The following is a 13,362-nucleotide window of genomic DNA, read 5'->3' on the forward strand; positions in this document are numbered from 1 at the left end:
AGTTACAAACAATTCGCAAGGGCAGTGAGACAATTGAGAAGTATTTGCAACGTGTTAAGAATGCTCGAGATCAGCTCTTGTCTGTAGGAGTTTCTGTTCCAGATGAAGATGTCATCATTGTCATCCTGAATGGTCTTCCTGATGAATACTCCACAATCAGAACTGTTGTTGAAGGCAGGGAAACACCTATTTCTCTTCGAGACTTAAGGTCTCAATTACTTGCTGCAGAAAGAAGGATTGAAGGAAGCTTTTCTCTCTTGTCTACTATGAGTGCTATGGTGGCTCGAGGAGATGAGACAAGGAATGGAGAAAGGTATGAAACTAGTAAAAGTTGGGATAACAAGGGTGGAGGAGGAAAAACTAAAGATGCCAAATTTAATGGGCATGGTGTGGAATGTTATGTCTGTGGTAAGAAAGGCCATACTGTGGACACATGCTTTCGTGTTCATAAGTGCCAAATATGTGGCAAACATGGTCATCTTACAAGTACTTGCTATCAGAACCCTGAATACAAACCTCAACAGACCTCTCAGTCACAATATAGATCTGCATCTGCAAGCAATATACCATCCCCTGAATGTCAAATTAAGTATGCCAGAGATTTGCTTGCTAAGACAGGAATGGACTCTATCAGACCTTGCAGCTCACCTTGAATTTCTCTAATAGAACCAACTTTGCATATCAAGGTTCTGATCCTCCTGCTTCTCTAGCTGCTGTAACTGCTTAATCAACTGGTAGTGTTATTGGTGTGTTTCATCAAACTCAAGGAGGAGGTATAATGTCAAATATGTCAAATGGATCATCTAGCTCTTGTTTTCCTGGTGGATTTCATCTTAGCAGTGGTGCTTCTTCCTCCAATAGCATGGCTGCTCCATCAAATGCTCATTCTAACAGTGAAGTTTGGATAGGAGATTCTGGAGCAACTCATCACATGATTTCAGAACTAAGAAATCTCACAATTGCTCAACCATATGCCTCTGACAACAAAATCACCATTGGTAATGGTACAGGCTTAAATGTAGCACATACAGGCTCTAGTTGCATTAAACCTGCAGATCATATCCTACAATTGAATCAAGTTCTACATGTTCCAGACTTAGCTATGAATTTGCTATCTTTTACAAAACTGTGCAGAGACAATGGTTGTTTTATAACTCTTGATGAAGCTAATATTGCTGTGCAGGACAAGGCATCCAAAACAGTTCTGTATCAAGGAAAGAGTAGTGAAGAAGGCTTATTTCTCTTCAAGTCTCCACCAGTTTCTTCCATATCTTAGTCCTCTCCATATGCTTTTGTCAGTTCATCATCCTCATTTCCAGTATGGCATCAAAGATTAGGTCATCCTTCTCAACCTATCATGTCTAAAATGTTGTCTAGTTCACAAATAAAAGAACCTAGTTCAGTTTCTAGGTCTTTATGTTCTTATTGTTTAGAAGGCAAGATGCATAGACTTCCTTTTAGTGATTCTGTGACAACAACATTTGTGCCCTTTACTAAAGTGCACTCTGATGTATGGGGACCTGCTCCATGTCTATCCATTGAAGGATATAGGTACTATATCACTTTCATAGATGATTGTACCAAGTTTGTGTGGATTTTTCCACTTATTAATAAATCTGATGCTCTTGCCAAATTTATGCACTTTTGTGCCTTTGTGGAGACTCAGTTCAGTGTTACAATCAAGCAATTTCAAACAGACGGAAGTGGTGAATTCAATAGTAAAGCTTTTCATAATTTTCTCTCATCCAAAGGTATTCTACATCAAATAACATGTCCTCACAACCATGCCATAAGGTAGTTTATTCACACTTCCCACATAGTGGCCTCTCTTCCTCTTAGGTTGCTCAACTATGAATGATAAACCATTATAATTTGCATAGTAGCCCAATCCCATCTTAATAGCTAGCAGCTCAATATGTAGGGGAACAAAAATAAAAAAATCCAAGCATAAAAGGCAGCAACACAGTTCCCCCCTCTAGTTTCTGATCACTCCACTAGCTTCTCCATAGTTGAACGAATTGGACAAAAAATACGTCCACATTTAGTTTCACAAAATCGTCCTCCGGATGAGTACTCCAAAACTTCACTCATTTTTTAACCACTTTTGTTGTACTGCTAGCACAAACATTGGCCTGCAAATACTCTTCATATCATCCCAAGCAATATATAGCAACTCACATTATTACAGATGCAAGTTTCGATCTCCTTATTGTTCCATAATTTCTCATTCCGATTTTTCCAAATACTCCATAAGAGCACCAAGAATCGTGCAGAGTTACTTACAGACAAAGAATGAACCTGTTTCGGCGGCCATTCTTTAAATATAAAGGTATGAATAATTGGAACTTTTGACAAAAAGGGTAGTCCACCAGAATAGTCCTTGTTGTAGGGAAGTCATATAAAACATGAGTTTCATAAGCATTTGTAAAAAATTAAGTTTTAATGGTGTGCTTCTAGTAGGAAAGTCTCTTGCTCCAACCACTCCAAAAACATGCTTTCTATGACAGACCACTCAAATAATTAATAGTGGTCGATAGTAAAAAAGTGACTTTTAAATTGTTTAGAAAACAAAAAGAAAAAGTGCATTTAAAACGTTGAGTTGATTGTCGAAAGGAGAAAGGGAACAAAATATAATTTGTCAAATTACAAAACAGTCCATTTACCCTAAACTGCAACTCTGCAAGTCATCGAGCTTAGAGGGGTAGATGTGATATTGTAGTAACTCCACTCTTTATAAATTATGACACCACCCGGCAACCATCCAGTCACGTAACTACTAGTGCTAAAGCTCAGCACAATGACACAGCCCATACCAGTACCACTGCAGAAGCTCCACGGCAAGGTGGCCATAGTCACCGGCGCCGCAAGCGGTATCGGAGCAGTCACGGCGCGTCACTTTGCAGACCACGGCGCTCTGGCCGTCGTGATCGCCGACGTCCAAGACTCCAAGGGCCGACAAGTGGCTGCATCCATCGGCTCCCACCGCTGCACCTACGTCCACTGCGACGTCACCAACGAGGATCAGGTCAAGTCCCTGGTCGAGTTCACGGTCAAGCACTATGGCAGCCTCGACGTCATGTACAGCAACGCTGGGATAACCAGCACGTCGGCGCAGACGGTGCTGGAGCTTGACCTGTCTGGGTACGACAGAGTGATGGCGGTGAACGCGCGCGGAATGGCGGCTTGTGTGAAGCACGCGGCGGGTGCTATGGTGGAGAAGGGGGTGAAGGGGAGCATAGTGTGCACGGCGAGCTTCGTGGCGGACTGCGGGACGGAGAGCTTGACGGACTACACGATGTCCAAGCACGCCGTGTTGGGGCTGGTGAGGTCGGCGAGCGTGCAGCTAGCGCCGCGTGGTGTGCGCGTGAACTGTGTGTCGCCGGGTATGGTGGCGACGCCGCTGATGTGCGACATATTGAAGATTAGTGCGGAAGAGCTGCGGGAGACGATGGCGGCGGTTTATTTGGGAAGGGATGAACCGCTGACGGAGAAGCACGTGGCGGATGCGGTGGTGTTCCTGGCTTGTGAGGACTCGGCGTTCGTCACCGGCCATAATTTGGTGGTTGATGGTGGACTCGGCACCAAGTCCATAGCTGTATTGAAACAATGATGATACGTACTACAGGACTCTGATTTGTCGCAACAGTATCGAAGTACTTATGTTATGAGCTGATCTGAGCTCAATAAGTCAAATAGTGAATAAACATGGTATGTGTGTTCTTTTCTTATGGGATCAATCTCTCTCCAACTCGCTTTTTTTTCCCTTTTTCTCTTCCAACCCTAAATACCCTGCAGAACCTAATTCTATTAATACAATTTTTCATTCAGCACTTAAGGAATACAATTTTATAGTGAAAAAAATGTCAAATGGTCACTCGGTTTTCGTTCATTTTAAACTTTACTTAGTTACTCAACGTTATTACACTTGTTTGGGAGACTCTCCCAGGGGCATTCTTCTTTGATTGCTTTTAGCAACAACTGTTCCTCCGTCGTCATTGAAGCGTGATGCATTTCCACTCAATGTCCTGATCAACTGAAATTCCATTACTAGTCTAGCTACAACCACATTCAAAAAAATTCCAATCATCAATTCGACTTACTCTAAAAGCCTTTCCAAAATCAATGCCTACTACACGAACCACTAAAACAATAGTAGTTTCTTACAATTACGTTAATTTTGTAAAGATATTAATCTTCTGCTATTGAAATCATAAAATGATAAAGGAAGAAGAACAATTTGGTGTTACATATTCGGAGTATCGGATCAGAAAATGAGAAATGGCAGTGATGGATTAGTGTTTGTAGGAGTGAATGAACAAAAAGACGAAGAATTAGAGCTACCTGATGCAGATGACTATGGTGGACTGAGTGGAAACCTGGGGCTTCAAGTTTGAGCTTTCATCAGCGAAGATTTGAGGAATAGCAACGTCCAATTTTTTGAAATTTCATATGTTTCCATGGTAGCAGGCGTGAGCTGTTTTCATTATTTGGGTTCCCGACCTAGAACTGTTGACACGGGTTTCATCTCGCTCGATAAAATTGAAACTTTTGAAAGTTGGGTTGCCCCGGGTCGAGTCATAGATTCAAGTTTCAGGGAGAAAAAAAAAAGACCAAACGACGTCATCGATGTGGAATGGAATTATAGAATGCGTCCTACAACTTTTTTTTTTTTTTTGAATAAAGGGCTAGTGCGGCTGCTCTCAAGCCTTGATTAATGAAACTGTCAAATCCAAGGGGGGGGGGGACATTGAGCCTAAACCCCTGATTACAATAAGCATCTAGAGAACTTTCCGAAATAGTATTAGGAGTCTCTACAGAAAAAATGTATTCAACCAGGCACCAACTAGCAAAGAGTGCATCAATGGCTACTCTATTTGCTTTGACATAGCAGTGACATAACGGAAAGATAACTCGATATATAACTCAATTACAACGTAGCATAATTATCAAAACACAGCTTTCCTACTATGTTGCTGCCGGAGGATAAATATGACGACACTTAGCTTTACCCTACCACTAGGCTGTAGAGACCATTTAACGAAGTAAGGAACCCGCCGCCTACTTAGAGCAGACAAGACATTTTGAGTGCAACACAGGCACAAAGCCCAACTAACCCTACGCAACACACATAGGGACTTATTGCTCCCATAAAGCGCAACCAACCTAGACAAACTAAATAAGTAAATACTTTAAAAAATAAAATACACTAAGCAGGGCCCAAAAATTGGGCCCAAACCCAAGCACAGACCCAAGAAACAAGGATGTCACAGCCACAGTCTAGGGCCCAGCCCAATTCTGATCCAGCACGTGCATTGGGTCGCCGCCTCCTAAATCGAGCTGCCGCCGCTGCCGCCAGAGACTGGTCGCGCCGCCGCTGAGCAACCGTCTACATCAACCTACTGCCGACATCGGAACCTCCTCTGCATCGGATCGATACCACCCGCATCCCCTTCCTGTATTATACCACCACCTGCATCTGGTAATCGCCGCCGGCACTCCTCCAATCCAGTTGTCCCAAGACACTGATCTACTAGCCACCCTGCCCAAATCAAAATCGGAAATACTCCCATCCTTGAGCCAGAGCAGATTAACCCGCATCCACCATCTATGCACAACCGGACTGCAAAGCGCCTACCCGGATCCAGCCTCCACAGCCCCTCTGACCCGCCACTTCGTCGGACCAGAACTGAACTGCACCTACCCCGCAACCGCAAACACCCGTGCTACTTGACATCGAACCCCTCGATCACGAGAGAAAACACCCCGATCTAGGGAACCATGCTCTCTTAGGAACAGATCCCGTCCGATGACAACATCTAGACACACTTTTTCAAAAAACCCTAGTTTCAACTTGGCTCTGCTGCCAGAGCTCTCTTGGGTATTATCTGCTTTTGATTTACAACTATTTTTCTTTTTTCTCCGGGAGTTTGGCTAGCTGGTCATTCTCATGCCTGGACATTTTATCAAAAATAAATAATACAACAAGAGACATATTACTATTTAAATATTACAAAAACCCAACTCCTACCAATTTATGGCCAGCAGATTTGATGGGTCTACGAAACCGAGGAGATCGACTTGCTACCTTACTCTCGACCAAAAAAAAAAAAAACTGAGAGTAACTAATAGGGTGGTGCTAATCGATCTATAAGATAGAACAATGCAAAAGGTTGACAAAAGATTCTCCATCTTGATCTAAAAGGTAGCAACCTAAGTTCTAGGCTTTGAATGATTGAAACTATACCTAAGCTAGTCAGCTAGCAATGATCCAAATGCTACAATAATTAGTGACGTTGAATGATATAAAAACCGGCTAGCTAATCAATACTAAATACAACAAATGTAGACTATAAACAAATTAAACACAACATTGAATCTGATTGATTGATAATATAGTTAATTCCTAACACTCACCCTCATTCCTCAAGTTAGAAAGTGAATCTTGTAATTTTGAACATGCTATATAATAAGTCAAAACTTTTCTAAGTGTGTGTGTTGGTGGGGTGGTAAGGCTCTGAACTCTCATTTGGGAGGTCAGGAGTTCAAGCCCTATCATGGGTGGGGAGGGGTGGGGATTAAAAAAAAAAAAAAAAAAAAAAGTCAAAACTTTTCTAACGAAAATAACTATTAAAGAAAAAGGCCGTTATAAGCAATACAGAAGTCCTACGTTTCATGCAGTAGTACGGCGGTAGCTCTGCGGGTCCTCTAACTGCAACAGGGCGGATTAGATCTTTTCTTGGGTATGAGATTGAAGTTGACGTTCTGCTCCCAGCTTGTTGTGCGTGAGGCGATATCGGGTTTTGGTCTTCTTGTAGAGGCGGTGAATCCCTTCATAGTTCGCTTGCACTTTCTGGTTGACGGAGGCGGTGTGGGGCTCTGGTTTTGACTGGGTGGCTGTGCTCATGTAATGACTCTTCCTGATGTGGTTGTTTTTCCAGGTCAGCCGTTGGAGCGGTGATGACTAGCTGCTCCCACCAGATTTGGGTGGCAGAATTTGTTAATGTCTGAGATTCAGCGGTAGCCGAACTTTGGTTAACGCAAGCCCGCCGGGCGGGCCTCTACTTTGCGATACTCTCGTTGTTTCCGCTATCTGTCAAATAAAATACACAGGGCGTCATAGGGAGACCGCGGTTGGCGGTCTTCTTTACTCCGATGCCTAAGTTAGTCAATGTATTTGCGTTGATAGAATAACGTTAGGTAAGTGGTAAATGCGTAATAAATGAGGAGAGATGAGTGAACCTTTTATAGGTGAGGACGTTAGGTAAGTAGTAAATGCGTAATTAATTAGGAGAGATGAGTGGACCTTTTATAGGTGAGGAAGAGACTGATCTCTACCTTGTTTTCGATGTGGGAATGATATGCTTCTATTCCCAGCTTCTGATACTTCAGCGAGATGACATTGGCGCGGCGTGTGGCGGCGAGTCAACGGAGATCTTGAGCTTAGCTGGGGCTCAGGCGATAGCCTATTTGGTGGTGTTTCCGTAGGTCACACCCTTGATATTATAGGCTAATTATGCTTTAGGAAAATGCTCATGTAAGTATAAGTCTCCCAAGTCCCCAGTCAAGGAGGGCAATCTTGGTTGGGGAGTTGCCTAGCGGTTTGAAGGGTTACTTTTGCTAGTCTTGCCAAAGCATAATTAGCGTCAGTGCGTTGTCAACCATAGACTTGTTTTGATCAAACGCTTTATACCCTTTCGGGTGGGCCCCTACTAGGCCCCCCAGGGAGTCCCCCACTCTTTGGCTAAGATACACCTCCGTTTGGCCGGTTGATTGTTTGTTGAGGGGAGCTGCGCTGAGCAGTGGGTGTTGGGTAACGAGCCCAATCTTTGATACCAGAGTGACGGGGGTCAACCTGCTTGATCAGGGCCGTCGAAGACTGTGTTGACTTGTCCCCTTACTCTTTCTTGGAGGATAGAGCTTGACTGCAACATCGTGTGGCGGTCGTTGTCGGTATGAGGCGTTGCCTCGGGAGGCGCCGCTGGTAGGAGCCTCTCCGTTCTCCGCTGAGAGTTAATGGTAAAGAGCGTCGTTAGCGTGGTTTTCCTTAGCGGATACCTTTTCTCTTGAAAGGTGAGAGTGAGAAGTTCCGCTAGCGGTGTTGTGCTTAGCGGAGACTGTCTCGCTTGAAAGGTGATAATGAGAAGTTCCGCTAGCGGTGTTGCGCTTAGCGGAGACTATCTCACTTGAAAGGTGAAAGTGAGAAGTTCCGCTAGCGGTGTTGCTTAGTGGAGACTATTTCTACCTATTGGTCTGCATTCCTTTGACGGTTGGACTGGATAGGCGTTTCCTTTGACATTGCCCGACGCATTTCGGATACTTATTGGGTTGGCGTGTGGGTGCACATCTCCTCAGCACGCCCGTCGCTTTGTCATAAATGCGAGTAAATGTTGCTTTTGCCTTGGTTAACTCGGGTAATGGGGGCGATAGTGGGGCATGTGTACGGATCCTGTGTGGTGTCATTTTTTTGGCGAACAACTTGGATTTGTCTATGTTGACATAAAAGAGGGGGAACTTAGAGTGATTTTACACTTTTCTTCACACTTCAAACTTGGGTCGTCGTGCTCCATCTTTGTGTTCTGTGAGAATCTAGATCAGCAAGTGTTCGAGTTTGAAGCGAGGGTATCGATTTTGGAGGAGAAAAGCCAACCCAGAAACAGAAGCAGACACCTGCAAGCACACACAACGATCGTGCTTCACATATTTCAGGTTAGTGATCTCTGGCCACTATCTCGTGCTTCTGTGTTGCTCGTTCCTCTGTGCTTTTTTGCTATTTTGCCTTTTATATGAATTTTGCAATACTGCGGCAGCATACTTGAGGGTCTAGAGGGGTTTGTGGGTTGGTTTGGCATTTGGGCAGAGGGTTCGTGGTGGCAAATTTGCTAGATGGTCGAATATGGGTTTGAAGGGGTATATGCTTTTTTTTGGTTGTTGGTTTCTGGGTTTTCTTTGCATGTGTGTTCATGGTGTTCTTGGATATAATCTGACATAGGGGTAGTTTAGATCCATTTAGAACTAACTTATTTGGGTTTTAGGGTGTTTGTGATGGCTAACGTCGTAGAGATCTCGAGTAGTGAGGATTCCGGGTCTGACGTGTCGCTCAGTGGTTCAGTTAGGGTTTTTATGGATTCGTTGCATCCGTCTGCCCCTGTAGGAACCTCACTGTCCGATCTGCTAGACATCAAACCGCTGCGCATTATATATCCGAATATGGGTGGGGACGCACAAAGCGGTGGCAGACGAGTGGAAACTGTTGCGTCGGCAGGTGAGGATACCACCGCCAGCCATCGGCGAGAGGAATGGTTGGCTAGTCATGGTGCTGCCAGCTGTTCGCATGAGGAGAGTGGCAATCCCGATGATGATGGCGCCATGGAGTGGTTATGGAAGTTGTCTAATGGGTCGCCGGTTGACGAAGCGGGCGGCGATCAACAGGGTGAAGCGAGTGTTCAAGCTTCTTGGGGTGGCAAAGCTAAGGTTGTCGCTGAAGAATGATAAAACATTGTCTCTGCTGGCGGGATATGCGGCCGTACACGAAGCAATGTTTCGCCAGGGGGTTCGGTTCCCTCTATTGCCGAATCTTTAGATATTATTGTACGAATTCGACGCCTTTGGACAAGTCTATCCAAACATGTGGAAGCTGTTGATGGGGTTGAATGCTTTGTGGAGCTTGTCCGGCTGCGAGGGTCCAACTGTGGCCAAGGTTCTCCATTTCTATGAGTTGGTCTATGTTAAGAGAAAAGGCTGCAGCGGGTAAGTGAACCTGAGTCGGCGCACCGGGGCGCCTCGATTGATCAAGAATCCTCCGAATTCAATGTCCCCTGGCAGGTAACCTATTGCGTCGCGACTGAGGGTTGGGAGTAGGATGCGGCCTTGAATAAAAAGGAGCCAACTTTTAGGATTAAGTCGAACTTTCAACATATTCGAGGTTGCCGCTATCTCTTTTGATGATTTTTTTTTTTGCATGTGCGTTGCTCCTAATTCCACAGTACTCGAAATTAACGCTTCTCTTCTTCTTTGTGTGTGTGTAGCGGGGCTGCGATTTGTGCTAAAGCTGGAGGAAGAGTACCGCGTAGCGAGGATCACCGGCTGCTGGAAGAATCGAAATCTTCTTGATCTACCGCTACTGACTGGCTGGGAGTTGTTGGTGCAGTTGAACCTGTCTCGGTTCCCAGGTAGCTACCGCTGAGTACATTGTCCCTTTTTTTTTGGTGTTACCTTTGCCTTATCGGTACAATCTGTCATTGGTTTTGTAGATCCCGTTCCCGGAAATAAGCTAATTCATGCAGCATTTGACAAGGCGATGGACAATGCCCAACTCGAAGATTACTTGGAGGGCATGTTCGCCGCTGGCCTTGATCCGCGAAAAACTACTGTCGACCCCTAGAAGAAGGAGGTCAGCCCTGCCGAGGTTGAGGTTATCCTGGAGATGTCTCACCATTCCCATCTCCTCGCCACAAGGGAAACAGTTGTCCTCCCCATCGCCAATAATTCAGAGCGCAAGGAGATCGGAGGAAGTCGGCTGGAGAAGGTCGCGGAGAGGACCCCTAGTGCCCGGCGTGTGGTTCAGAAGGAGAAAACTGCGCCACGGAAGGAGCCTGGCGCGGCCGAGGCCTTCACCATAGTGGGCCTAGAGCCCAATGCCCCAGAAAGGGCTGTTGCTCGTGGTGCAGCTCAAGGCACCACCATTAAGAGGAAACGGCTGCAGAATGACTCTAAGGAAGGTGACGACGCGATGGACAAGTTGCTACTTTTGATGCACCAGCAACAAAAGAGGGCGCGAAAGGATGGTAAGGTGGTCACCGCTACCGCTTGCGGGGAGGCGCCATCGAGCGGTCTTGATTCCTTCACCTCATACACCGAGTTCTTGACTGACAATGAGAGCGAGCTGCTCTTCAGCATCTGCGAGCGGTTGGGGTTCGGAGGAATGGATGGCATGGTGCTCGATACTCCCCTTCAACAGTCGTCTTTTAGCTCGGCCTTCAGTCATCTCGCAGTCGGGCTGAACGAGTTTTTTTTGGCGGTCTCCAAGCCATCCGGCGTGGAGGTGCAGTTGCACGCCGAAATCGACAGTCTGCAGCAGGAGCTGGCGGATGTTCTTGGTGGATGCTCGGGGCAACCTAGAGGTTGCCGTTGAAAGGGACCTTGAGCATAAGACCAAGGTGGCTAAGCTGGAGAAGGAGATTGCTCTTATTGGTGAGCAGCTGACGGCGAAGGTGAAGAGGATGGATATTGTGCAGCCTGAATCTGTCACCTGATCTGAAGAGGTCAAGCAGCTGTAACGTCGGGCCGAAGGTCTGGAAGAGGAGAAGGAGAAAGTAGGCGCCTCGGTTGTTGAGGTCTTCAAGTGGTCCAAGGAGTATAAGGACGCGCTTACGGCCACCGGTATAGTTGGTGCTACAGCCAACTTCCGCAAGCTGGATGCAAAGGGCCTCATCAACTGGGATAAGGTGGCCTAAATGCAAGCGGCGCTAAGTCAGCCACAAATCGCCCAAGGGGACCAGACTCCTCCTAGCCCGAAGGTGTTTGGTCCGGCGAACGGGTGACGGTTCCCAGCAGTCGCCAATGCCGACGGCCTCTCATGCCTCTCATGCCCAGCTCATGGCGGCCAACACTCGCGACCATGGCACGATGATTACTCCGAGTCCTACCACCCCCGGGTCTGACCAGACTAGCCGCTTAGTGGCACAGCCCACCCCGGCAGACGGTGAAGGTGTTGCGGTCCCTCGAGGAGAATCGAGAGATGCCTAGGATTTTTTTTTGTCATCGCCGCTGAGGCGCTTATGTAATGGAAAAATGTTATTGAATATGAAGCAATGCAGTTATTTTTGTCTCTTATTTTTCTAAGTGTGGGATTGCCGCTGGCAAGTACTAGTTCATTTTAAGTGTTGGTATACCGCTAGAGCTTTTTTCTTGTACTTTTGTCTGTCAATGAAACATTAAGGGAATTAAAATTGTTCCAAGTGCACGAAGTAGCAGACGTGGTCCGCTGAACGTTGTTGGCGGTGCCAGTTAACTGTTTGTGCTGTGGAGAACAATGGTTTGAATAATTCCTCGTTTCATCGATAGCTGAGAGATCAGCGTTTACAAAAGAGTGAGAGTACCCGTTGGGTAGCTTCCCTTAGCTAAATATTGTACAAAAAATTTAGCTAAGTCAAGATGCTCGTGGGTTAGTGGTACGATTACTTGTAATAAGACAGGAGGTGTTTGGTATTCCAGGGGTGGGTGGATGTGACGCCATCCCTGTCCCTTAAGTAGAAAGTGCCAGGGCTGACAACTTCTACTATTTGGTATGGTCCATCCCACGTAGGACGAAGTGCGGTTGGTGGTGGAATGACTTCCTTCATGACCCAGTCCCCAAGTTGGAGGTTCTAGGCCTTGACTCTGGCGTTGTAGAAACACGATATCCATTTTTTGTTATGCAAATTGTGCAAGTGAGCCTTGTGGCGCTTTTCCTCGAGGAGATCCTTGTCGAGGTTGATGCCTTCGTCGTTGGTTTTGGCGCTGTAGCCCTCGACCCTAGAGGTAGGTTGTGTGACTTCAATAGGTAGGACGACCTCCGTTCCGAACATCATGTAGAACGATGTTTCACCGTTAACGGATATTGGGGTTGTCCTGATGGCCCACAGGACTTCCGGGAGCTTTTCTGCCCATAAACCCTTGGCGTCATCGAGTTTCTTCTTGAGCAATTTTTTGATTATCTTGTTTGCCGCTTCAACCTGCCCGTTGGTTTGGGGGTACGCCACAGATGCATGGCTCATCTTGGTGCCTAGATTAGCGGTAAAGGCTATGATTTCCTCATTGTTGAATTGTGCCTCGTTGTCTGTGGTGATGGTGTGGGGGACGCTGTAATGATAATAGATGTTTTTCTAAAGGAAGTGGGTTACCTTAGCAGTAGTGATTGTCGTCAGCGGCTCAGCTTCTATCCACTTGCTGTTGTAATCGATGGCGATGATGATGTATTTGAACTGGCCGTAGCGGTTGGTAACTTGCCAACTAGGTCGAGGCCCCAAGTGGAGTGAATCAATGTGCCGATGATTATTGAGAGGGGCTCCACTGGGGCATGAGGGAGGTTAGTGTATTGCTGACACTTGTGGCAGGACTTGGAGACTTATCTGGCGTCATCGCCAAGTGGGCCAAAAGTACCCTTGCCGCATAGTTCGGTTTGCCAGAGATCTAGCGCCTGAATGATTTCCACATTCCCCTGCATGTATCATTGCCAGAACTACCCTTCCTTCTTCTAGGGTCAAGCATCGGAGGTTGGGGTGGGTGAACCCCTGGCTGTAGAGTTTGTCATTCTGTATGTTATAGCAGGTTGGTCTGCGCTTGAGCTGCCGTGCTTCAACCTTGTCGGTTGGTAGTGTTCCA

General features: G+C 46.2%; 1 protein-coding gene across 3 annotated transcripts; it reads left to right on the top strand.

Annotated features, from left to right (window-relative positions):
- Nucleotides 1-2,755: 2,755 nt before the first annotated feature.
- LOC112180021 ((-)-isopiperitenol/(-)-carveol dehydrogenase, mitochondrial) lies at nucleotides 2,756-4,637 on the top strand. Of its 3 annotated transcripts, none has more exons than XR_005803656.1 (2): nucleotides 2,756-3,708; nucleotides 4,225-4,637. XR_005803656.1 is itself a non-coding variant. In XM_024318511.2 (1 exon), the coding sequence occupies exon 1, from the start codon at nucleotides 2,798-2,800 to the stop codon at nucleotides 3,608-3,610; it is 813 nt and encodes a 270-aa protein (XP_024174279.1). In that variant the 5' UTR covers nucleotides 2,756-2,797; the 3' UTR covers nucleotides 3,611-3,835. The 3 variants fall into 3 exon arrangements, 1 of the variants encoding a protein (XP_024174279.1); XR_005803657.1 differs by having other exon boundaries at nucleotides 4,306-4,634; XM_024318511.2 differs by lacking the exon at nucleotides 4,225-4,637 and having other exon boundaries at nucleotides 2,756-3,835.
- The last annotated feature ends 8,725 nt before the right edge of the window (nucleotides 4,638-13,362 follow it).

The sequence above is a fragment of the Rosa chinensis genome, chromosome 7, assembly GCF_002994745.2.
Source record: "Rosa chinensis cultivar Old Blush chromosome 7, RchiOBHm-V2, whole genome shotgun sequence".
Classification (NCBI taxonomy): domain Eukaryota; kingdom Viridiplantae; phylum Streptophyta; class Magnoliopsida; order Rosales; family Rosaceae; genus Rosa; species Rosa chinensis.